Raw genomic sequence first — 27251 nt, forward strand, 5'->3', positions numbered from 1 at the left:
GCAGGTGGAGGGATGGAGGGTCTCTCCATGGCACCATTTCCAGGGTTCAGCTCTGGGCTCTTCATCCTCAGTGATGATGATATACCAGTCTGCAGAAATGTCAGAATCCTACAGAAATGCACAAAACATAATAAAAACAGACATGTTAACAGCACAATGCCATTACAAGTAACTAAATTATCTTACTTTTTATTTTTATGTAAGGTTTTCCTTTTATGAGCACAATAAACTTTTACATGTTGAGGTTGATGCTGATGTGTTAACTCACTTTATCCAACATAAATGTTCCTCAATTTATCAACAGTACCAATGGACAAATAAAATATATAACGTATGTTTAGTTACTTTATCATATAATATATAAGCAGTGTTGACAACAGTAAATTCTCCTACACAATAGGACACATACATCACTCACTCGGATGTCTATTTCATGTTGTGATGTGCTCATCTGCGATACTTATCAACGATTTTCCTGCCAGATGTTTATAGACATTTAGCATCTTTAAGATGTATATGGTTTATGTAAATCCAATTTAGAGATGTGGTGGCGTGGTTTAGTCATCTATCTGACTCAAATAATGTGTTTCTAACAGCAAACACTCAGAATAAAGTGAGATGATCTGCTGATGATCCTGAATGGCTTGTTGAATGAGTGTTGATAGTCTGAGGCTCATCAATAGTAACAGATCTGCTGAAAACACTCTTTATTTCATCACAATAGTTCCTGTTTTCACCTCATTTATTATGCTGATGTCTCCAGATCTCCTGTAAATTGACACTTAAAGCTCATTTCATTGGTGTCAGCAGAATGAGGGGATTTGTTGGCTACTATATTAAAGTTTATTTCTGTGTTTATGTTTATGAACTGTTTTTCTTACCATTATTTATATTTGGAAGAATTTAAATTATTTATATTATTTTCTATATTTCTAGATACCTGGATTTATAATGAAGAAGCGGAATAATGTTAGGATTAGCAATTAAAAAATGTTTTGAATTGGCATCAGTTACACACGATGAATAGATAGACAGACATAAATGCTTATGTAACAGGTTAAAGAATCACAAATATTTTTGCAACCTTCCATTTTCTATCTTGTGGGTATGTGAGTTTATTTCACATAATCTTGTATTGTTCAGTCACTTCATGGTAGCTCACAGGTATTGGGAGAGTTGTTTGCTGTGTAAGTGCGCCCTCTATCGGATAGAGGCTGGCGGTGGTCATATACTGACTTAAAGCGTTCGTTTCTCAGTCTGCATTCTACTGGACTGAGAGAGGTACGTGTTCACATCAGTGCAATGTAAGCTGGAAATATACCTGTTGTAACTTTAGCTGTAGTGCACATGGTAACTTGTACGTGTATTGTATGATGAGTGCACATATTTAGTCGAGATGTGTCGAGAACTGCTGTTTTGAGTGCTTAAGGAATTGCTAACATAGCTAACGTTAGCCTCGTGGTTTGTTTTGCTGTAAGTTAGCGCTCGCCATTCTGTCGTCTTGTGATGAAGCCCACATGTTTCAGTTTTCCTTTTTCTTATGTTAGGCTGATTCTGAGTGGAGATAATCCTGAACTGTTGCTCTCTTTGAAATTGTACAGGTATGTACTTCCAATACCAGGTTTAGAATGTGTTCATTTAAAAGTTTTCTTGTAGGCTATTGATGTTCATATGGCACTGAATAGCCCGGATGTAAAGCATGCACATTTTGCTTCAGGCATGTTACTGTGTTAACTAGTGAAAGGAAGATGGTTTATTTCATGTTGCATAAAGTTAATGTAAAACTTTAACGTTATTACCCATAGTTAATAACAGAAATAACACGCAATATGACACACAGCCTACACCTGATATACACAAGCCTAATGTGATATGTTTATTTTTCATGGTAATTTTTCAGATTTGTGAATGCGATTAAATATTGAGTCTGCATTCTTCTTGACTGAGAGAGACTGATTCTGATTGAAGATCGTCAGTGTCCTGTCATCAGTGCACCAGAACACAACGCAGTAGTTGGCGAAGTGCAGACCGCGCCAGCTACACTTAGAAGTGTCATTTATTATAAAAACAAACTCAGTAATTTATACTTTTGATTTTGGCAGATCAGCTCCTCAAACTCTGGAATTCATCATCAGTGAAGCCCCTCCCACTGCAATCACATCATCAGTGAAGCCCCTCCCACTGCAACCACATCATCAGTGAAGCTCCTCCCACAGGAATTCTCCAATAAATGCTGTAAATCCCCGTCAGCTACAAGTGAAGACGAGCATGAAAGCATCAGGAAGAGCTGAAATCTGCAGAGACTGAGTTTATTAAAGAGGACAGTGAGAACACGAGTGATCCAGAACCCTGCAGAATGAAACACACTGAAGATCCTGAAGAACAGAGAGGTTGGTGTTTATTCTTCATTCGTTCATGATGCTGGAGAACATTCATGTTAGAAACATTCAAGCACTTCATCACATTTAGATAAACAGTTACACTATGAAATGGTGCAGAATGTTCTGGGTTTTCTTCAACAAATGGTCAGTAAAGGGAGATTTGAGACATTTTTATATTGATGATCAATATTAGATCAAGCTAAATACTATTTGACAGTTACATTTATTTTATATCTGGTGTCCAATTTGCAACAACGTTACCAGAATTTTAGTCATTTTCATCATAGTTTACAAAATGTATTTTTTAGGAATAATCAGTAAACACCAAGTTACTGATGAAGTTGTATTTGTCAAATATCACACAAGTTATTCATAGTTCTAGAGATTCTTCTTACAGTAACTTTGGTAACAGGGTTGATGAATACAGTCAATGCTACAGTTTGTGTAAAAATGGATTGAGATTATTCTCTTGTCTTCCCATCATGCAGTAGAAAGAGCCCAGATGATGTCACAATTTTAAGAGATGCTCTATTTAACCCCCTGGGGTCGGCAATCACGCCGGCGTGATCTGGTCGCTTTTTTTCTTATCAGTGCAAAAGAGATTCAAAATACTTTGTTGGTGTTGATCTTACATTTAAGTGTTTTACATCATTCGATCCAGTTAAGTTTCTATTTTTTTTTGTGTATACTCAGAATAAAAACAAAGTGTTGTGTCTTTCGCCAAATAAAGAAAAATAAACATGATGCGAGTTCTGCCTTCTCTCTGTCAGGGAAGTCCATTCTGAAACGCGTCCGAAAATGAACTGTAACTCAGCGAATACTTGTCACTCAGGAACGAGACATTTTTCTTTATGAAGCTAGAATTCTCTTCTTTTAAATGAAGTAATTTATATGAAAAAACACATATTCTTAGTTTATGTAATCCGTTTGAAACCAAGGAGAGGCGCAGTTTTTCGTTCTCTCTTCATTATTTTTAATGAGCTGATGCCGCCACGCCCCCCGGCGCTATTCACATGCTAATAGTTGAGGTGATCTATACGCCTCGCACACGCCCTCCGATCAATGCCATGATGAAAACACGCAGTTTCTCGTCAGATTCACGGATAGTTCATCGCGTTTTGAGGATGGCACGCTTCTCCGGTAAAGTCTCTCTTCAGATAATTCTTCTGGACAGCGAGGAAGAGTTCACCTTTTCCTCAGAGAAACGGTTGCATCTCAGACGGAGAACGGCTGCATTTTCAAGAGCGAATTGATCCCACAGAGGATACAAGTTCGAGTAAGTTGTTTAGTGTTTATATAATTCTTTTCTAATTATATAGAACTTATGTGAATTTTCAGACTATATTTTGCTTAGTTTTGGTTAGCTTTTGACATCTTACAGGAAAGATACAATATCCCTAACATTCGTATATGGTCGTGTTTCAATGTGATATTACTCTCTAAACATATTTGTATTATATTTCAATCCGTTTTGATTAGCTTATGACACTGATTATCATGCTAAAAATACTGACTTTTGCGAATATCTGCTTAGGTGTAAATATGATTTCGTGCAAATAAATTTCAGCCTCCGGTAAAATGTGATACTGTCTAAATACTAGACATATTTTTATATATAAATGTTCGGTTTTGGTTAGCCTATGACACACGCTAAAATATTGCCACAGATGATTGTGAATACAGGTGTAAATGTTTGAAATGCTCTAAATGCGTGCGCAGATAATGGCCATCAACAGCTCGTGATCTATGGCCCATAAATAGATATTTCTCCGTCCTATGGCCCATCAACAGATATATAGACTACATGCATTGTGCGTCCATACCCATTAATCGCCCATCTTTGGATAATGTATGCTAACACAGTTGTTTTTATTTTTTTAGGAATGTGTTTGCATCACGCTCTCCTTCTCCAGCAGAGGGACACGCAGGTGTCGTTCAGTTCTCAATCGAGAATGATGGTAAGTGCACAGACGCAATATTTTACTGATGAAATGTAATTGTGTTTACAATATACATAATATACTTGTCATAATATACAAGTAGGGCCTACCTATTCTTGTGTGAAATTACAAAATCGGTTGTCTTTTTCTTAATCCATGGCCATTAGTGATTGATAGCGATAATAATACAGTTTCTTTGATTGTGTTATCAACAGATGTGACAATGAACATGTCCAAGCACCGGTCCCGAAGAGAGCCATGGCAGACAAGCAGCAGGTCCAAGTCCACCCTGTCATGGAAAACCGAGACATGGTTGCACAGACTGCGTGATTCCTGCCCGGGAAACTGGACCGCAAGTGACCTCTGTTTACTCACATTCGCCCATGAGTCTGTTTGTAACAGTTTACACTACCTTTCTTTCTTTTTTTTAAAGGATGTGTTAAGTTATATTGTTAGGAAAGATTTCTATTTTGAATAAATGCTTTTCTTTTTAATAATAATAATAATAATAACTGTTTTTCCAACATTGATAATACCTGATTATCAAATCATATTAGAATGATTTCTGAAGGATCATGTGACACTGAAGACTGGAGTAAGGATGCTGAAAATTCAGCTTTGATCAAAGAAATAAATTATATTTTAAAGTATATTAAAATAGAAAATCATTATTTTAAATTGTAGTAATATTTCACAATATTACTGTTGTTTCTGTATTTTTTATCAAATAAATGCAGCCTTCTTCCAAAAATATTAAAAATATTAAAAATGGTAATGTGTCCAAACGTTTGACTGGTACTATATGTTTATATATGTACGGTAGCACTGTGGTCTTGTGAGGCACAACATTTAGTTCCTCCACATAGAGTAATTACAATAAAAACAGATTAAAAAACAAAACCTTTGAATGTCCTCTCATTCTCAGATTCTCCTCTCGGCCCCACAGCACCGTGATGGGGGCATTAGCCATTGGGGGAGTGTCTATTGTCTCCCCTCATTCATATTCATGGCCATCAACACCCCTACGCATAAAGCAGTACTGGCACAAAAACTGACTTGCAAAGTTTAAATCATTATATTGTTGTTTTGTGAAAGAGTGATCAGAATGATTTTCACATCATTTTGTAGTAAACATTCTAGCCTACAAGAATGGTAACTCAAAAGTATTGTGCCAAACTATTCAGTATGAGTTATATGAGCTCATTGCAGTGACAAATTTTTTCCCAAAACTTACTAACCACGCATAATATTTTTTTTCTATAAAATGCAAACATGTAACTTCCATTTTGCTCACATATTATTGTAGCAGAGTTTGTGCTGCAATACAGCAGAATTATGTGTTGGCCAAAGGTATGTTGTAAGTAGCTGAAATAAGCACAAATGTCAGGGCATGTCAAAACCTCTCAAGGGCCCCAAAAACCCCTCAGACCCCAGGGGGTTAACATATAACTAATAATAATTAAAAAAATAAATAATCCACTCCACTTGAATGCTAAACACTTGTTATTTCTCACAGGGTTATTCACTTGAGCTTGTGTTTCTGGTGTCCCACTTTCACATGCGCATGAATGGAAGTCTATGAAGGAAAAGTCTAGTGTGAACGGCCATTAATAATTAAAACGTTTTTAGTAAAATAAATATCAATCTCAAAGTTGGTGACAAAACATAGCAGTATTGTATATTTTACCGTATTTTCCAGACTATAAGAAAAAACTTTTGAAAAAACATATATAAGTCGCACTGGAGTATAAGTCGCATTTATTTAGAAATTTATTTCACAAAATCCAAGACCATGAACAGACATTAATCTGGAAAGGCAAGTTTTTCAGCTCCACAACAGCACACAGAACAACAGCTGAATAGTGTCCGGCATGTTAGCGTAACGCAGGGTTTCTCGCAGCACTTTGGAACTGGCGGCCGCCGCCTAAGCAACACACGCCTGCCGCCTTAACTACGTCGTCAAAAAAAATGTATAAGCCTATGAGCGATATCCGCCGTAGGGCTGTGCGATATTGAAGAAAAATGCGATAACTCCTTAAATAATGCGATATTCAATATGCGATACGATAATGCTTAAAGTGTGTAAAAATAAACTTAAATTATCTTTAAAATATATTTAAAATGATATAACCTACATGTGTTTCACATTCTTTTTATGACAAGAAAACATCCTTATAACTTCTGAAAGTGAACATCAGTGTTTTACTGTAGCATAAGAAGTGTTATTTTAACATCAGTGTAAACCACAGGGTTTCAGGTTATCCTACATTAATTTTATTTAATAAAAGATACTGAATCATAAAATGTAAAAATAAAACATTGCTTAGTTTTCACTGTATGAATTAAATATATCCGGATACTTATTAAAGCTAAAAAAAACTTTGTCTTTTGTTCATGACCCCATTTATTGCAAGCTGTTGCGATATGCATATTGCGATATATACATTTGCAATATTTCGATAAATTCAATATATTGTGCAGCACTGAGCTTAGATTCTCTGCCCGAGCCCGATATTTCCGCGGGCGGTAATGCACTCACTATGTGTGTGCGGCTGCGGGAGAATAAAACGATTAAATATGATTATACTACAGGGCCGTTGAATGCTTGAATCTGATTGGTTGACGAACGTTCTGAGGTGTGCAATTATTTTCAGGGAACCGCACGGCTAAAGTAGTTCCGGCAGGTCTTGACCGCACTACAGTTCCATATCACTTCGCGTAGTCAACTGTAATAACGGAAAATAGGATACAATTCATAACAAGAGACACTGCAGCCCCATGCGCTTGATCTGCCATTTTCAATGTCTAACTTCACAATCAATGGAAACATGCAGTTTAATTTTAATAAATAAAGTAGGCTATACAGTCCTATACATAATCAATAAAAAAATAAACTGAATATTTAAATAAATTGATAGTCCTGTTGCACGGGTTTTCGTAATTATTGAAGATAATATAACAAATAAATAAAATTGATAGGCCTGTAGCCTACTTGTTAAGGGCTTTGTGTTTCATTTATTAGTCTAGTCTACTGTCACTAATAGAAAAAAAAGAATGAACGAATTAATTAAAACGAATTGAATTAATAAATAAATAATAATATTGACGCACATGCTTCTCTCTAAGGCCGGTTATGAATGTAATTTGATACTTATGACTGTTCACTGTTATGACCTATTCTAGTCGTTAAGTGTGTGTCCCAGCATTACTCTCTGCTATCAGCGGCTCAAACCTCCGCCATCTCTAAAATGACGTTTTGGCATTAGCAACGGAGCATGGGTTTAGATGCGCAAGGAATTAGTCCTACATACAAGAGCGTTTTAATGACAAAAACTTTACAAACGTCTTGAAATACATCATCTGAACAATATTTCGAGGTGTGGTAACTGTAGTATAAGCGGAATAATTGACTCCAGGCCGTTGAATTATTAGAAAAATAATGCACACCCGAGGTGTAACTCCGCTTCGCGTCGTGACCGCATTACCACCTCGGGTGTGCATTATTTTTATAATAATTCAACGGCCTGTCGTCAATTATTAGTATTATAAAAACTAATAAATTGTTATTCATCTGTTGCAGAAAAGCAACAAGAACAACTAAAACAAAATAGAAACGATTTACAGGCCAGAGTTTCTATTTGTAACATGTTTGAAGCGTTGAGCGATGTAGCCAATCACACAGACGTGTTGATTTCTTGAACGCAATGGCCAATCAGAAGCATTTAACCCTCTGGGGACCAAAAACGCGCCGGCGCGTTTGCCTCATATAGCAGCAAAATAGACTTAAAATACTCCCGTCATTTTTTGTCATACAGGCTTAAGAAATATGAAAAAATAAACTGTTAAATGTCTTCTTTTTTATGGGTTCACTTAAAATCGAAATAAAACGTGCTTTTGTAAAATAAAGAAAGTAAACGGGGTGTGCTTTCTGCCTCTCCGTCTTCGTGAGCTTTTTTTCTGAAGCACGTCTGTAAACTTAAACAAAACTCAGCGAATACTATTCACTCAGACATGAGCTATATATCTCTATAATCATTTAAGTGTGTAGTTTTAAATTAGATAATTCAAAACTAAAACAAATATTCTCTGTTTATGTAATCTATATAAAAAGAGAGAGAGATCAGCCGTTCTCATTATGGTTCTGCCACCTCATTACTCTGCTAATGTGACACGCCCATCGAGAGCGCGCCGCTATTCAAACACAGATCTGAGGCAACACATGCAAACCAGTCAACGCCCACAACAGCTGGAAAACACACTCGCTGTGAGGAATAATAATATCGTGATAATCCTGGAAATTTTACCTCAAACGTGCTGGAGTAGCCTAACAACGGGTCCAGCTGCAGATCAGTGCTTTGTCTTAATCGCGATATGAAATGGCAAGCCCGTAGGCAGAGGGGGTTCGGGTGGTTCGAACGAACCCCCCCTCACTGCCTATTGTGCCTAAGGTCCAAAATTTAAGTCGTTTTTTTTAGTCGTGATTATTGTCATCATTGTTTTAATCAATGCTTGTGACAAATATTCTGGGTTGCTGTTTCAAATTAATATACGCGCGGCACACACACACACACGTCCAGATAGCTTCGCACCGAGCGCACATCAGAAGAGGACAGGGTGTGTGTGTTCATCTGAGCCTCATTGGTCCGTCACTGCCCGTCAATGTCAGAATAATTGAGATGACCAATCAAATCAAAGTAGGCAGGCTTTATATTCACAGAAGCGGCTGAGCGCGAATTTTAGCAGCAGCGTGAGGCGCACCTCGGCGCGTCAGTAGTTTATGCTCAAGTGCCAGATAAGATGTAAGTAGTTTCAATACTTATTTTGTCTATAAATTTTAATTTCAATAAAAATAAAAAATAAAAATAAGATGTTTTAGGTCATACATGTTAGAAATAATCAGGCAAACTAATAAACTGTCTAATTTCACCATTTTTAACTGAAAAGGCCTATGTAACGTGATTCATGTAACTTAATTTAATAATTAGTTAAGGCTAACGTTACTGTCATTGTGAGGGCAGGGGACAAAAACACAGTAACAAAGCCGTTTTCATCATATAAGGCACAGGTTAATATGAATGTGTAGCCTACATATTGAGAATTAATATTATAATATAATTTGTAGTCTTCAGTAAATTAAGGTGACTCAAAGTGCACCAGATTAATGAATTTATCTTTAAAATGTACAAAATTTTCTTACGGGGGAGCATGCCCCCAGACCCCCCTAGAGCTCCACAAATATTGTAGGCTATTTGATGTTCTATGAAAAATACAAAAGTAATTCTCTTATAATTAAAAAAGGTAGCCTATACATGATCAGGATTTTTTTCATCTCCTTTATTTTTTATTTTTATTATTAGTGCATAAAAGGTCATCCAAAATGAAGTATTTGAACCTCATAATTAAATACAAAAGTAGGAGAAAAACTGCAAAAAGGTCCACTTTTTGTAAAAAAAGAACCCCCCCTTTCAATAGGCTAGCTACGGACCTGAATGGTGTCTGTAAACCACAAAAGACTGTTTAAATTTGAATCGCATTTCTGTGTTTGAATGAATGCACGGCACAGACGCGTTTACTACAGCTCGCGCGTGTCTGTGTGTGAATGAAACTATCTAAATTGCCTACTGAGATGAGTAAAAATCGACTGAATACGTTGAAATAAAATGTCTTTGTATAAGCAACATATTAAACTGCAAATTAACATTTATGCCCTAATATATATTATAAAAGACGATATGTTACAGACGAAATATGAAAGACAACATTTCGTTTTGGATAGATTATAAAGTTTTTACTGCCACATCAAAACCTAATTTACAAGGTGCAAACAAAATCTTAAAAGGTCAATATAAGCCTTCTCTTTAAATTATTTTTGTGTTTTATTAGAGACAAGTTTGGGGAGAGGATAGCCTACATATTGCTACACTACTATGCTACACTAGATGAGAAAGTAATTGAACGAGTATCAGTCAATAAATATCTTGGTTTCCTTTTAGAAGAAAATTTGTCCTTCAAACAGCATATAGAAAAAAACTAAGATTAAAGTTGGGTTTCTATTATAGAAACAAAGGCTGTTTCTCTTTTAGTACGAGAAACACTTATACAAACAACATTTATGTCAATGCTGGATTATGGTGATATTTTATACATGCATGCAAATAAATCTTCTTTGAAAATGCTGGATTCAGTATATCATGCCGCACTAAGATTTGTAACTAATTCCAGTTTCCGTACTCATCATTGTCGCTTGTATGAGAGTGTGTGTTGGCCATCTCTGCACAATCGCAGGCTGGAGCTAGAGACCTGCGCGGGACACAATTTTCAGTCCCGCTCCCGCAGTGTTCAGTCCCGCTCCCGCAACGATTTGTCATTTTTAGTCCCGCTCCCGCTCGCATCTGTGATATTATGTCCCGCTCCCGCCCGCAAATTCCCGCAAGATGGCAGGCAGGATGGATGTTCACTTTCTGTCTCACGAAAGCTCTTGGGGAAAAAAATGCGTGCGCACATAATTCCTTACCAGTACTTGGTAACATATTTATTGCTAAGCCATATTCAACCATACATTACAAAACAAGAAATAGGCCTCCGTAACAATAAAGATAAACATAAATCGGTCCAAATTCCAATAGGCTAATTAACGTGTAACACAAAAACAGCCTAAACAAAATTTTAAGAAAAGAAAAGAAAAAAAATAACAGCCTTAGGTATGGCCTACTCATAGGAACATTTGTCAAAACGGATCATTCTTATCTAGCCTAGACTATAGACTATATCACAGGCCAGTTAAACATTTAAAATGTGATCACAAAACACGAAATGGTCCCATATTACGAATAGCATAATATTCACAATAGGCTAACAGTAGCCTAACCAAAAACAAAAAATATTCGATTAGGTAATATTATTATCTATCTAATATATATAATTATATATTAGATAATGTTCTGGTCACATTATAGGATAGCCATGAACATTCGAAAAAAAAAAAAAAAACGATTTGGGCTTTGAGCCTCAGTGCAGGTGTTAAACTGAAAATAGCCTGGGCCTACCTTTTAATAATAATATTAATAAAAATAAAAACTCAGCAGGTCGCTACCATGTCTAAATGAAAATGATCAAAATGAAGGTAAAACAAGCAGCTGCTCCTTAGGCTATCGGGTTCTTTGAATAGGCTAACCATGAAGGAAAAGTAGGTGGTTTACTGATGAGGGCTTCAGCACACTGCGTCTTTGCTCCAGTATGCAACCACAAATGCTGAAAGCCCGTTCGGACGGTGCGCTGGAGGCTGGGAGGAATTGTCTCTAAACAAGTGTGCGTGAGATTAGGCCCCGCCCTACCCCAAACGACAACATCCACAAGTTTAGGCTGTTTAAAACTTTTTTATTGCTGCCAAACAGAATCTCCCTCACAACTACAAATTATGTACGCTACTTTAATCATTTATATATTTTACTTTACACTCATATTTAATTTGCGGGAGTGCAGCGTATCATCCCTCCCGCCCGCACCCGCAAGTGCACCTCCATCATCCCGCCCGCGCCCGCAATGACCTTTCAAAATTTGTCCCGCGCCGCACTGCTTTGCGTCGCGTCCCGCGGGACTCCCGCGGGGGTGCAGACCTCTAGCTGGAGTAGGGGTGGGCGATATGGCAAAAATATGATATCACGATTTTTTTCAGGAAAATCACGATTCACGATTTTATCACGATTCCTTTTCATGTTGGTTTTACTATTTTGCAAGTGACTGAGCATCACAGCCAAACTAATGTCCCTATTTTAAAAACAAAGCCTTAGGTAACAAAATATAAAATAAAATAAAATGGCAGATATTTAGGCCAAAGTGGCGAAAATAAAAAATCTTTGTCATTTTCTTTGTTATTAAAAATTAAGAACAAAGATACACATACACAACTTAATATACAAATTAAATAAACAGTGCTTTATTTTTTCAGCTGGTGAATTTAACAGCATTGAAGAAAGTAATTAAATGAACAAATATGAAAATAAAACACAACATCGACTTCTGTATACATTTGATTTTACATTGATTCTTATTAAAGCTACTATTAAAGTTCTCAGTCAAGAGTGAGTGAGATGCTCTTTGTACTTTGTTGTTTTATTAAGGGATAGTTCTCCCAAAAATTGTAATTCTCTCAAGCCGTTTTAAACCCGAATAAGTCTCCCTCTTCTGTTGAAAATAAAAGTTATTTGGAGGAATGTGGGTAACCAAACAGTTGATGTACCCCAGTGACTTAAAGGAGAACTCCAGCGCAAAATAAACCTTTGGTCTAATTACACATTGTTACCTAGTCAACCGTTATCTGAGATTTGTTTTCATGATTATCGAATGTAAATAGTTTTATCTCTAAAAACAGTTTAGCCTATAACGCTAGTATAACGCTAGTATATGGGGCATGGAGTAATGACAAATAAAAATCGCTCGACTCGATCAGTCAATTAACGAAACGCCGATCTAAATGCGCTGGACCATATGAGATTCTACACAGTTCAGCGCATTTGGATCGGCGTTTCGTTAATTGACTGATCGAGTCTGTTTTTCTAAGATGGCTTCTGCTTGTATACGCGAAGTTGACTGTATGTATAAAATATCTTCTTATTAAACTGTCTGGACACTGTCAAAGTTCTCAATGCTTCGGTTTGAAGGTAGGGACCCTCATTATGCTGCCGTGTTAGTGTGGGGCTATTTTGAGCCTTGTTAGTGGTATTAACAAGCGATTTTTATTTGTCATTACTCCATGCCCCATATACTAGCGTTATACTAGCATTATAGGCTAAACTGTTTTTAGAGATAAAACTATTTACATTCGATAATCATGAAAACAAATCTCAGATAACGGTTGACTAGGTAACAATGTGTAATTAGACCAAAGGTTCATTTTGCGCTGGAGTTCTCCTTTAATAATAGTTTTTTCCTACTATGGTAGTCAATGGGGACCAGCAACCGCCCGATTAGCCACACTCCTCAAAATATCTTCTTTTGTGTTCAGCACAAGAAATAAATTAATACACGTTTGGAACAACATTAGAGAGTGAGTAAATAATGACAGAATTTTTATTTTTGGGTAACTGTCCCTTTAAGGACAAGCGGCAGCATGTTTACTATTAGGGCTACTGTCACTTTAAGATCTGCGCGCAACGAGTCTAATATACACGCATTTGACAAGCAGATTTTTTCTTAATTTTTTCTATTGTTCTTTCACTTTAGACATAACCAACTTTGTTTATGTAAACCTTGTGTGTATTTGACCGTATTAGCGCAATAAGACTCGAAAGATAACTTAGTCCAGTAACAGGCGCTGTTAGACAGGCTTTTAGTGCATGCGCGCGTCGGCTGTTTGCGCTCAGAAAAGCGCTCGTTAGAACAGCCCATCAGCAGCGAATGACATGTTTAACCGGCAAGGCTTTAAAGCACATGCAAATAATTCATTTTTATGAACTACAGTGTCCCGTTCCTCTGCATTTCATGTGAATATACGTCGCGCTGTACAGTATGTTGAGACGGAGGCGCCAGAAATGCAAACTGATAAAATGCACGATCCTACGATATTTCTTCAAAAGCAGATCGTGGAGACATTTTAATCGTCCTAGATCAAAAATCGTAATATCGCACACCCCTAAGCTGGAGCACTGCTATATTTTTATTTTTAAGGCCATACATTGTAAACTGCCTCCTTACTTATGCTCTCTTCTGACTCTTAAAGTCACTACCAGGAAATGTAATCTTAGATCATATGGGCAAATCATGTATGATATCCCACGAACGCGAACTGTCTTCGGTGAACGTGCCTTTAAAGTTTTTGCACCTTTTTCCAGGTATAAATTGCACCTTTTTCCTGGTATAAATTGCAGAATCAGCTAAAATTTGACTGTTTACCGACAATGACACCATTTAAAATGAGGATAAAGGACTATTTGAGGACTAAATGCACATGTGCTGTTACTGAGCGCTGCTGGTGATTATGTTGAGATTATGTTAAATTTGCCAAAATGTCTTTTTTTTTTTTTTTAAATGTTTATAAATGTATTTTTAATATGGAACTATTATTCTGCTGTCTTGGCCAGGACTCCCTTGAAAAGGAGATTCTGAATCTCAATGGGATTATTTCCTGGTAAAATAAAGGTAAATAAATAAAAATATTCCAAAACTTTCTGAAAATACGAATGAGAATTAACTGCACAATTACTAGAAATGTTTACCTTGGATATTATACAATTTGCAAGCATAGGCTACACAGTTTGAGGAAAAATACACTTTTTTTTTCAAGATGTTTCCAACTCTGAACCAATTATGTAGTAATATATATATATATATATATATATGTGTCTGTGTGTGTGTTGTCTTTGCATTCTTTCTTGTGGCTCAGTGACACCTGAATGAAAGGCTCATTAGTATGCAGCATTAGCAGGTCTTTGTCTTCTCAGGTGTGAATTAGGACATTATTCATGACCTTGTTGGATCATTCACTCCAACCTGCATATTGCCTTTCCAAACAAAAAGTTTCTTACTAAATTTAAATCAATCTATTGTTTCATGTGAACGATTAGCCCGGATGATTTTCAGATCATTTTGAAATAAAAACTCTAGGCGACATTATCCATTAGTCAAAAGTATTGTGGGAATATGTGAAGTTGGTCGTTTGTGGTCTTATATCAGACAATTTAAGTTGGAGTTTTTTGAATAACCACGCATAAATAATATTCTCTCAAAAATGCAAACATGTACATACATGTTGCTCACATATTATGATAGCCATGTTCATGCTAAATAGAGTGTAATTACACCTTTGCCATTAATATGTTTATAAGCAACTGAAAAAAGTACAAATATCAGGGCATGTCAAAACATCTCAAGGACCCCAAAAACAAATTTCACTCCACAACACTGAATCCATTGAGTTCTTCCTCGGTGTCGCTTCTGAACAACTCCGCTAACTAGAGCGCCCTCTCGCGGCTGGAGACGGTAATGTTTTCTCTTGGTTCATATCAGTCAGTATGAATTCATACTGACTGATAAGTCGCACCTGACTATAAGTCGCAGGACCAGCAAAACTATGAAAAAAAAGTGCGACTTATAGTCCGGAAAATACGGCAATGTTAATATAATGTTAGATAATTGTGTCATTGATCAAATATATTTAATAGTTCTTGCTAAAGAAACATGGGATTCGTGCCTATAATGTTTTACAAATAATAATTTGAAGATAAATTTACCTCATTCATGGAAAGTTTCAAGGACATATAATCAATTTTCAAAAAAAGTCATGAAATTATCATAATATTTTATAACAGTTGTCTACTTTCTACCATTACATCAGGGCTCACTTTGTCCTTTCACTTTATATTTCTCTCTTTGAAGATAAATATTTTAATGTACTGAAAATTAAATGTAATATTTTTTTTTCCTGTCAGACTCGATGGAAGAGAGCGAGGAGAGAGAAGTGAAGGAGGAGAGTGAAGAACTGAGAGAAGTGGAGGAGGAGAGTGAAGAACTGAGAGAAGTGGAGGAGGAGAGTGAAGAACTGAGAGAAGTGAAGGAGGAGAGTGAAGAACTGAGAGAAGTGAAGGAGGAGAGAAGAACTGAGAGAAGTGGAGGAGGAGAGTGAAGAACTGATGGAAGTGAAGGAGGAGAGTGAAGAACTGAGAGAAGTGGAAGAAGAGAGTGAAGAACTGAGAGAAGTGGAGGAGGAGAGTGAAGAACTGAGAGAAGTGGAGGAGGAGAGTGAAGAACTGAGAGAAGTAAAGGAGGAGAGTGAAGAACTGAGTGAAGTGAAGGAGGAGAGTGAAGAACTGAGAGAAGTGAAGGAGGAGAGTGAAGAACTGAGAGAAGTGAAGGAGGAGAGTGAAGAACTGAGAGAAGTGAAGGAGGAGAGTGAAGAACTGAGTGAAGTGAAGGAGGAGAGTGAAGAACTGAGAGAAGTGAAGGAGGAGAGTGAAGAACTGAGAGAAGTGAAGGAGGAGAGTGAAGAACTGAGAGAAGTGAAGGAGGAGAGTGAAGAACTGAGAGAAGTGAAGGAGGAGAGTGAAGAACTGAGAGAAGTGAAGGAGGAGAGTGAAGAACTGAGAGAAGTGGAGGAAGAACATCATGTCCAACCTGGAGAAAAACCTTTGAGTCGCTCAAAGACTAAACAGACATTTTTAAAGAAAAGAAGAGCCAAGAAATCTTTCACCTGCACTCAGTGTGGAAACAGTTTCACAACCAAACATAATCTTGAGATTCACATGATGATCCACACTGGAGAGAAGCCGTTCTCATGTGATCAGTGCGGGAATAGTTTCAGTCGATCATCATCCCTTAATGTTCACATGAAGATCCACTCCGGAGAGAAGCCGTTCACATGTGATCAATGCGGGAAAACATTTCTTAGTTCATCACACCTGAAGACACACCTGACAGTTCATACGAAGGAGAAGCCGCATTCATGTTCTGTGTGTGGAAAGAGTTTTTCACGGCTAAACACTTTACATAGACATGAGAAAACTCACACTGGTGTGAGAGAGTACATGTGCTTTGAGTGTGAGAAGACTTTTACTACAGCGGCCAATTTAAAACTGCACCAGAGAATTCACACTGGAGAAAAACCTTACAAGTGTTCACACTGTGACAAGAGATTCAGTCAGTCATCAAATCTGAAATCACATGAGATGATCCACACTGGAGAGAATCCGCACACGTGTGATCAGTGTGGAAAGAGTTTCTCTATTAAAAGTCACCTGAAGCGACACATGAGTGTTCATACCGGAGAAAAGCCGTTTTCATGTGATCAGTGCGGGAAGAGTTTCTCTATTAAAAATCACCTGAAGCGACACATGAGTGTTCATACCGGAGAAAAGCCGTTTTCATGTGATCAGTGCGGGAAGAGTTTCTCTATTAAAAATCACCTGAAGCGACACATGAGTGTTCATACCGGAGAAAAGCCGTTTTCATGTGATCAGTGCGGGAAGAGTTTCTCTATTAAAAATCACCTGAAGCTACACATGAGAGTTCACACCGGAGAAAAGCCGTTTTCATGTGATCAGTGCGGGAATAGTTTCAGTCAATCATCATCCCTTAATGTTCACATGATGATCCACACCGGAGAGAAGCCGTTCACATGTGATCAGTGCGGGAATAGTTTCAGTCAATCATCATCCCTTAATGTTCACATGAGGATCCACACCGGAGAGAAGCCGTTCACATGTGATCAATGCGGCAAAACATTTCTTAGTGCATCAGACCTGAAGAAACACCTGAGAGTTCATACGAAGGAGAAGCCGCATTCATGTTCTGTGTGTGGAAAGAGTTTTTCACAGCGGCAACATTTACATATACATGAGAAAACTCACACTGGTGTGAGAGAGTACATGTGCTTTGAGTGTGAGAAGACTTTTACTACAGCGTACAATTTAAAACTGCACCAGAGAATTCACACTGGAGAAAAACCTTACAAGTGTTCACACTGTGACAAGAGATTCTGTGAGTCATCATCTCTGAAAAAACACGAGAGGATCCACACTGGAGAGAATCCGCACACGTGTGATCAGTGTAGGATGAGTTTCTCTATTAAAAGTGCCCTGAAGCGACACATGAAGATCCATACAGTGGAGAAACCACTTAAACACAGTCTGAGATCCCGGTAAGTAATAATATGATGTTTATTTTATACTATAGAAAACAGTGATTTTGGTCGAGAGGATGCATTGTTAATGATGGTAGAGTAGTAACAACAGCGACCGAATCCCATTACCTGAGAGAGAATTTTTCACAATGAGTGTTTTTAGGATTCAAGAGGGTGACAGCCTCAGCACTTCGTTGTTGTGTGCCGTTATTGTTTCCGTTTCGTCACGTTACAACAAAGAAGTCAGCTTTCATGCATTCCCCGTTGACGCTGCGGTACGGGCTGAGTGGATGCAGATCCGGAGGGATGACTTCAACCCGACCACATTTTTAAATGCATATAATTTTCAGTGTATTTCACCTGTGCATTTCTATGCTTAGAATTGAGAAAATAGTATTTATGGAGATAAATTGTAGCCTATCACAGGACAAACGTGTGAATGTTCACGGGGTATTTTATTTAACATCTCTAATCGTAGTTGTAACTGTGTTTACAGTAGGCATAATTGTCATTACGTATGCAGCATGAGTCCAATACAATCTTCTGTTCTGAACAGTTGTATTTCATTCATTAATCTGACTATGCATCCGTGCATTTAATCGCCATTGGCTCGTGTGATAGTAATATGGATCTTAGAATCAATTATATCACTTAAAATACTACTATCAACAACTATAGGAGATCATTTTCGGCTTTCTCCGGCTCCCTGCACCGGGTGTAATGCGAAACTGGAAGTGTCTATCCGCACACTCGCTGTTCGGACATCCAACATGGCGGCCACGTGCAACTAGCCAATAAATATTGGAGATCAAAGGATTATGAACTCTTCTGATAAATCTTATTCTGATAAATTCCCTAAAAAAAACTTCTATTGAAGAAATGTTATATATTAACGACTATCTGCATGCTTTGAAAGTAATGGATGGAGATGACCTAGAAATTAGAAATGTTAATGTAACAGACAAGCTGATATTTTTATGGACTATCTTATAGTTGAACACCTCCGGAGGGACAACGGAAAGAGAGCTCGCAAGACGGAGAAGAAGGAGAGAAAGGCGAAGATCACCCACTGAGGCTCGACTCCCTAAGAACGGACGGATTCATCGTGCTCAGCAGTTAATTAAAATTATCGAACCAGTTGAGCGATTAAATAGGAAAATAATACACAGTGCAAACTGAAATAAACTGCTCAAATGAGGATGTGTTGAATTTGCAGGACAAGCTCAAATTACTTAAAGCCTAATTTGAGCTTGGCCTACGAACTTATGGTTCATTGTCAGAGGTGTTATGTGTGTATGTGGACTCAATATGTTTAGACTGTTAGGACCACATGTATTTTTAAAAGGAACTGTGAACATCATTCGCCTTAGACCTTGAAAATGTGTGAAACTAGAGAAAGGTCAAAAGGGTGGCGATAGTCAAACTTACTGTCAGGGTTCTGCCCTGGCAGCTTTGTCTGTGTTTCATGTCTCTATGTTTGTGTTGTGCTTCAACATATGGCTCTGTCTTTGTTTGTGTTGGCCATGTGCTCCTTTGCTCCTGCCTCCTTGTTTCCCAGAACCACACCCTCTTGTCTAGTTAAGTCCTCGTTTACCTGAGTGTGTTCTCCTGTTCCTTGTCTGAGTGTGCTCACCTGTTCCTCTTGTGTTTATTTGTAGAAGTTTCTTTTTTTCTTTAGCTCTGCCATCGGTCCTGTCTGTCTTGTCTCCTGTGTCTCTAGTTCCAGTCCTGTCCAGCTAGCAGAGCGTCCCTGGCTGCTTACACTCTTAGCTTTGGAGCAAGCCTGGTGCTGAGCCTGAGATCCCTGAGTGCTTTGCCTGTTGTACTTGAAGTTCCTGTCTGGCTATTGCTGGTATTCTCAGGTCTCATTCTGCTCTGCCATTACTTCTCTCCAGCCTACAGTCATCTTGTGCTAGTTACAACTGCTGCTCGGCTAGTTACAACGGCTGTCATTGTGTCTCATCCCTGCCTATTGTCTGGACTGTTCACCTCTCCCACCACATCTTGTCATCTGTCTACTGTTTGTCAATTAACATGTTAACACTCGTTCTGCATTTGAGCCCTCCTTCATAGACCCGTGACTTACCAAATAAAGCTTTTGTCTATGTGCTGCATAGAATAGGTGTAAAAAGAAAATGTATATTTTGAAGATGTGCTTCTGCAAGCCTATAGCCGCGTTTCCACCAAAATTACCCGGAACAATTTGTCCCAGGAACTTTTTTTGCCCCAGATCGGTTGCTTTCTGCGTTTACACCGCGGTCTAAAGTACCGGGGAGATTATAAACTGCGCGCAAGTTCGCAACTGCTCCTCCCAGTCTGCGACGGACAGTAATCAGTTTTGAGCGCCACATTTATAATAAGTATGGAGGAGATTCAAACTGTGCTGCAGTTGTTTGTGATGTTTTGGTTTATTAACGAGGTAATTAACAAAACGGCAGAAAAGAGACGAGCACTGCTAAAGCGTGTTCAGAAGGTTCAGAAAATTTCCTGTTACACAAATACGCTTAATAAAGCCTGAACCTTGTCGTCAGTTCAGCTGTGTTTTTTTTTATTTGATTAAATTCCATATTTGCAGATATTCAACTCTTAATGCATGAAGCCAAGAACCGCAATAGAGTTTTAAAAATGCCGGTTAAAATAGAAATGCTGCGTGGAGTCATCCAGTCAAAATGCGGCGTGAACACAACCAATCAGCATGTTCAGCGCACAAGTCCCGTCCCCGAAAGTTCCTGAACTTTGAAAAAGTACCACCTCGCCAGCAGGGACTTTCGGAGGGGGAAATATTTACCCGGAACTTCATTTAGACCCTGGTTCCTGCGGTGTAAACACACCGAGTACTATCCCAAAGTTCCTGGGGAAAGTTCCCGCGGTGGAAACGCGACTCATGTTAATGAAGGACTAGGATAAGTCCAAAGTTCGACCTTTAAGGGAATTGGCTGTAGTAGAATAACAGCCCATTGTTAAAAGGCGGCCCGGACCAGGGTTAGTATAAAAAGCCTTGGAGAGGTTCTTTTCGGGGCCACATTTCGGGTCTTTTACGTGTTTATTTTTTCCTTTGTTTTTTTTCCCTTTGTATTATTCTTAGGGATGGGCGATATGGCCTAAAATCCATATTGCGATATACATTGCAGCCTCTTGCGATAACGATATATATCACGATATATATAAATTATAATAAAACCATTTCAGAACAGGTTACACAGACCCTAAGGAAAGCCAAACAACTGCTAAATGTATTTTTTTTTAAAGAAAGAAAGAAACAGTGTATGTAGTTTTGAGAACATATATTGTGCAAAACAGTAATTATACAACATAATGTTGCAGATAAATAAAATTCAAGTACACTAGCTGCAGAGACTTTAACTAGCCCTAATGTTTATATTATGGCTAGCAGCTTATGAAGCCCCAAATTCACAATTAGAATATAGCGAAAAGGTTTTCATAAAGCTGTAAGCCATAATCATCAAAATTATTACAAATAAAGGCTTGTAATATCTCACTTTGCATGTAATGAGTCTATATAATATATTAGTTTCACCTGTTACTTTTGCATGATATTCAAATTTTTCGAGTTTCACCTGTATACAGTACGTCAACTAAAAAAAAATGCTTCAAGTAGAAAAGTTTATTTACAGTAGTGCCATGCCATAGACAGTAAAAAGTGCAGAACAGTGCAGAAGGCACTCCAAATCAAATGTAGTTTTAGTTTGGCTATTTTTTTAAAGGACACAAAAGATGCAAAGAGCAGAAAAACTGTCTTCTCAGTTAAAAAGCAACACAACCACGAATCTTAAAATCGGGCACACACAGAGATGATGTGTTTACACCACTATTTTGTGAATACGCGCTGGTATTCAGTGACATGTTTCGTTTTGAGGTGGTAGAACAGATTAGTCGTGTGTGTGTTACCGAACTGTTGCCCCACGCACTCTGTATAGTCTGCATAGTTTGCTGCTGCTCGTCCGACGGCTTAAAGTAAATCCGAACCAAGTACAAATAATGGATGTTGCACCGATCTTTTTCACCAGCTCCTCCGGTTCGCTTTCAGCCATGTTTACTCAAGATGACGACGAATATGATGCGTTTCAGCCGGTTGCAGCTCGTGGCTCTAAATTTCGCGGGTAGATTGCGTCATCAACATGCATTATCGCGATAGTGCAATAGAATTAAAATCTCTATCGTAGGCCAATTTTGTATCGTTTATATCGCATATCGTTTATATCGCCCATTACTATTCTGAATCTTTTTTAATAAAACGAAATCATGTTGTGGTGATTCGTAAAACTTTTTAAACAAGTCTAAGAGTATTTTTTTCCTATCAATATTTCATGATTTTTTGTAATTAAATATTAATATTAGCAAACACCTAGTTCATTCGAATTCCATATTGAATTGGTTAGAGGCACCACGAGGACCCTGAATCGACATCCTTAATCTAAAGGTAAGGGCAATATTTGATTGCAGCAGATTATGGGTATGTTTGAGAATGATTTATAGGTTACAGTGGGATAAAAATACAATACAGTGCATCTATCCATGATAAAAGTGCTCCACACTTCTCCAGGGGGTTAATAAAGATATTCTGAAGTTTAGCGATGCGTAAGAAAAATATCAATATTTAAAACTTTATAGAGTAAAATAACTAGCTTCCGGCCAAACAGACATATGGATTTGACTTAAGTCAAAGCGCAACTTTAGTAATCTGCAAGTAATGTGACGTACTGCTGATATTTATGCTACGCCATTTCTGACGTCACGAGTTGCACTTTAGGCGCAAGTAGACTGCGTATGGCCGAAAGCTGGAATTTTACTTTATTTACTTTACACAAACTCATCGATTTGCTTCAGAAGGCCTTTATTTACCCTCCAGAGCCGTGGAGCACTCAATGTGACAGAACCTCCCCACCCCTCCGCAAGGCGCAGCCTCGTGCCATATTCAATCAACAGGATGTGAGGGTGTGGCTTACCCAGAGCAGGAAGCCTCCAGGGCGTAGCCGGTAGTTCAGGGGAACAGGGCGGAGCCGGCAGTTCAGGGGAACAGGGCGTAGCCGGCAAATCGGGCCTGAGCATCTCAGGGACAGCTTCTGTGGACGGGCTGACTCATGCGCGCCATCTTGTCAGAAGACTTGGGCTCGACGGGCATGATGTGAAGAATCTCAGGCTCAACAGGCATGACACGAAGAAGCTCAGGCTTGGCAGGGATGATGAGAAGAACAGGGCGGAGCCGGCAGTTCAGGGGAACAGGGCGTAGCCGGCAGTTCAAGGGAACAGGGCGTAGCCGGCAGTTCAAGGGAACAGGGCGTAGCCGGCTGTCTGAAAGACTATTTGTTCAGCGCTGAGGTTTCCTAAGTGCGCTTGAACGCTCAATCACTTGAACTGCGCCTGGTCAGGAAATACAGCGCGCTGCTCAGTTGTTCGCGCTCAGAGATGATGAGAGAAGACTCAGAGACCCTTTTCTTTACTTTTGTGTGCGTTTTATGAAAAGCAAGTAAGTTTTATTACTGTTGCATGTTTGTACTGCATTGTGACGAATGTTGTGAAAGTTATGTATGTTCGTGCAAACTAGTTTTATTCGTTGAACTGCGTGACCAATTAGTGTAGTCATGATGCCAGAGCGAGCTGTAATATGCGACATGTTTCCTGTGTGCAATAATTAGCCCTCTATATGTCGATTTAGACCTTATTTGTGTTAGGTATTTAGAAATATGCCTCTGCGTTCGAGTGCAGTGCATTTTCTGTTTATTTGGTGCTACCTGTATCGAGTGTTATAGTGATACAGTGATATGCTGCATAGCCACTTAATGGTGCAGCAGTACAGATATTAAAGGGCATATAGTGACATATTTGTTGCACTGTATTAACGTCAATTATTATTTTCTGTACTATACTGTTGTGAATGATGATTATGAGCATAGTATAGTATTCCTTTATTTGTTTATTAATCAGTAATTATTACTATTGCATTATTTATTTTTCTTTCTCTCTGTTTAGACCACATACACTTACTTATACAAACTTGTATATTGGCATCCTGATCTTGGAAATAAAGCTGATAAAGGATTCTCTGGCCGGAATCTTTCTGTAGTGCTCCCATCCTAAACGAACCACTAGTCCATATTTTACACCGGCAGTTCAAGGGAACAGGGCATAGTCAGCAGTTCAGGGGAACAGAACGGAGCTGGCAAATCGGAGCTGAACGTTTTAGGGACAGTTTCCGTACTGTGGGCTTGCGGGGCTCCTCATCCACAAAGCCCACAGTAAATGATGAGCCGCTCACAAAAGGGCAAAGTCCAAATACTGCACAAGAGTGCAGTGAGGGGTATTGGCAGGCATGAGGTAGTAAATCGATTCATCAAGTCCATGGCGAAACATGTGTTTCAAGACCTTGTCCCCAAAATCCACCCCATGCGAAAGCCCACAAAACTCCTCCACGTAGTCCTCAATCGGGCGGTCATTTTGGCTGAGACGGAAGAGACGGATTGCTGGGTCCATATTGGTCCGGTCTCTACTGCTGGATCCTTAATGGGTCTGTTGTTGTGTTCTGTAGGGATGGCTGACGCGAAACAGTCGTTCCGAAGCTTTGCGAGATCCCGAAGCGCAGATGTTTCGAAACACTGATCCGAAGCGTGATTCAAAACACCCATGTCACGTGACTATGGCCAAACGAAGCCTCGAAGTGTTTCACAAGTGTTTCATCAGGTGTGATCCGCCGAATCAGCGTTTGATTGACACGGTCGGAAACAGACCACACGATCGCACATCTGTATAAAAGTGAAATCAACGCATATTGACCTCGTGGGTTTTTGTGAGAGGAGTTTGATTTTGAGATAGCGGATTTTTGGTGATATAGTGACATTTATAGTGCGATTTTTTTAGTTATATTTAGGCTTACATTTAAATTTACACAACACATTGACCTAGAGACACAGAGTATACATAGATATAAATATATATTGTGATCAAAAGTACAAATTTAGGTGGCACCTCATTCGCTTACCCTGAGGCTCAAAGTCGGAAAAAGATCCGAAAAGGTCATAATAAGAAAACCACAGCTCAGTATATGACAACCCATGTTGGAGAACTATCTAGACTGTTAAAGAAGATAACCATTTAAAATGTCATACTGAATGAAGTAATCACTGTGTAAAAATATAATCATTTTGAAGTGTGTAATTGTATGAGGTAATCATGGTGTGAAAATATTACCTTTCGAGATGTATTGCTTAACAAAGGAAATGTGTTGTTCTGTAACTCCAGCTGCACTTGCTAAAAGCATATTACATTTACTAGAGAACACGCGCTTCCTGCAAGACTAGAGAATACGCACTTCCTGCAGTTGCTCGCTTGCTGCTGCTCGCCTGCTTGCTATATTTAGTTTTGCTGACAGCCAAGACATATAATGTCTAGATCATAATCAGCTTGCTATTACTAAACGCATATTACTATTACTAAACGCGTATTACTATTACTTAGCGCAGCCTACTATTGCTAAACACAATATACTATTGTTTGCAAAAACTGGGCTATAAAAAGGGGAGGACCAGACAGACTCGTCGCTCGTCCTTGCTGAAGAAATCTGGAGAGCCAGCGTGCCAGATGCAAGAAGCCAATCGAAGCCAAGCTAGTTTCTATCTGTTAGTTAGTACTCTACTATAATCTGTAACAAGTATTCCTTTTCATTTGATTCTTTTAATAAATATTGTTAAACATTTATTATAATCATCTGACTGGACCTTGGATTTTTGAGTACTGGTTTTTCTCCGTCCACGTGGATCAAGGAAATCCTGCGTGACACAACCTACAAGAAGGGTGAGCATTCTTATGATAAAAGAATAATCACTATGATATTTGATTGATCATTAAGCCTAGCCAAAGAGGCAGCGTATGACATGTATATGTATTGAGGTTATATATATATGATTGTTGTATAGCGAACAAAGGTTTAAGAGTACCATAAAATGTAGACTTATAATACAGAGGGGAAATCTATTATCTTTATAATAGAATACGAATCCGTATAGACTGATCACAAAACTCTTGAGGACACGACTATAAGTGGGCTTTATAGTTACCACGGGATTATCTATATATACTGGACAGGATGTATGATAATTTGGAATGGTATTAATCGTGAGATCCATCGCAATATAGACAGCTAGATTAATAGATAGATAGATACATAGATAGATTAAAGATAGGGATAGAAATGTCAACATCAGACCCATCAACATCAACACCAGTAGAAACACAGGACAGTTTATGGGAAATTTTTGATAGGCCTACTCGTCGTATCCATCAAACCCAGATGATATACACAATGCTACAGCTGATGCCACAGTGGAAGTGAAAAAATACATAAACGATGCGTATTTGCCCAGAACTCATGATCCACTAACTTACTGGAAAGAGAGAGCAGTAATCTTTCCTCATTTGTATGTCATGGCTAAAAAATATCTTTGCATTCCAGCAACAAGTGTCCCTTGTGAGAGGATTTTTTCAAAGGCTGGAGAAATTATCAGTAAAAAAAGTAGTAGGCTAAGTCCTTCCACAGCAGAGAAATTAATATTTTTTAATAAAAATATCTAAAAAAGTGAGACATTGTGGCTTGATTTATTTTATTAATATTCATTTTGCAGGACCAAAATAACATTATGCACAGCGAGGAGCCTATAGGTTACTAGATTCACATATTAGAAAAGTACAATAATAAAAAAATAAAAAAAAATTAATGGCTCGTCAAGGTTGTTTCAGATCAACACCTGCAAGCGACCACTAGGTGTCACCGTGGAGACGGGTGTCGGATTGATTCGAAGCCTCGAAACAATATGGACCATTTGGTTCAACTGTTTCATTGCTTCACGAAGCCTCGATCTGCCCATCACTAGTGTTCTGTAGTGGCTAAAGCAGAGGAGGAAGCATGATCCAAGTATGCAATATTTCTTTATTAAATAAACTCAAAAGTTCACATAGATAGACACAGGAACGACCAGACAAATAGCAACGACAACAGACTGAAACACTGGGCTTAAATACACAGCACAGATCAGGGGAAACGAGACACAGCTGGGACAAACAAATTCATAATGACAAATTAACAAGACACACATGTGAACAATGATCAGAGCATAAACAAATGACAAGACACATGGCAGGATCACATGACAAGACAAAAGGCTTGTTCGACTTGAACCGCTGCTGCACAGACCGATCAGTGAATGACATCAAAGTACCGCGAGAGTGATTTGAGAGCAGACGGGTCCGTATGCATTTGAATCGCTCTCGCGGTACTTTGATGTCATAAACCGATCGGTCTGTGGC

At 38.4% G+C, this 27251-nt stretch overlaps 2 protein-coding genes across 4 annotated transcripts in view; both read left to right on the forward strand.

Annotated features, from left to right (window-relative positions):
• The window catches only part of LOC306996367 (uncharacterized protein), a 215511-nt gene that overhangs the window by 90652 nt on the left and 97608 nt on the right, over positions 1 to 27251 (forward strand). The window lies entirely within an intron of this gene.
• On the forward strand, positions 1206 to 26036 carry LOC306996388 (uncharacterized protein). Of its 3 annotated transcripts, none has more exons than XM_079608809.1 (5): positions 1206 to 1304; positions 1548 to 1601; positions 2103 to 2390; positions 15748 to 17951; positions 18927 to 26036. In XM_079608809.1, exons 4-5 carry the CDS (start codon positions 15949 to 15951, stop codon positions 18928 to 18930), a joined length of 2007 nt encoding a protein of 668 aa, XP_079464935.1. In that variant the 5' UTR covers positions 1206 to 1304; positions 1548 to 1601; positions 2103 to 2390; positions 15748 to 15948; the 3' UTR covers positions 18931 to 26036. The 3 variants fall into 3 exon arrangements, with proteins under 3 accessions (XP_079464935.1, XP_079464934.1, XP_079464936.1); XM_079608808.1 differs by having other exon boundaries at positions 1206 to 1281; XM_079608810.1 differs by lacking the exons at positions 1206 to 1304; positions 1548 to 1601; positions 2103 to 2390 and adding an exon at positions 14399 to 14458.

This window comes from Phoxinus phoxinus, assembly GCF_949152265.1.
Source record: "Phoxinus phoxinus genome assembly, chromosome: 1".
Lineage (NCBI taxonomy): Eukaryota > Metazoa > Chordata > Actinopteri > Cypriniformes > Leuciscidae > Phoxinus > Phoxinus phoxinus.

Coding starts and splice junctions, on each gene's coding strand:
- LOC306996388 (XM_079608809.1), top strand. CDS start 15,949: ATGGAAGTGAAGGAGGAGAGTGAAGAACTGAGAGAAGTGGAAGAAGAG.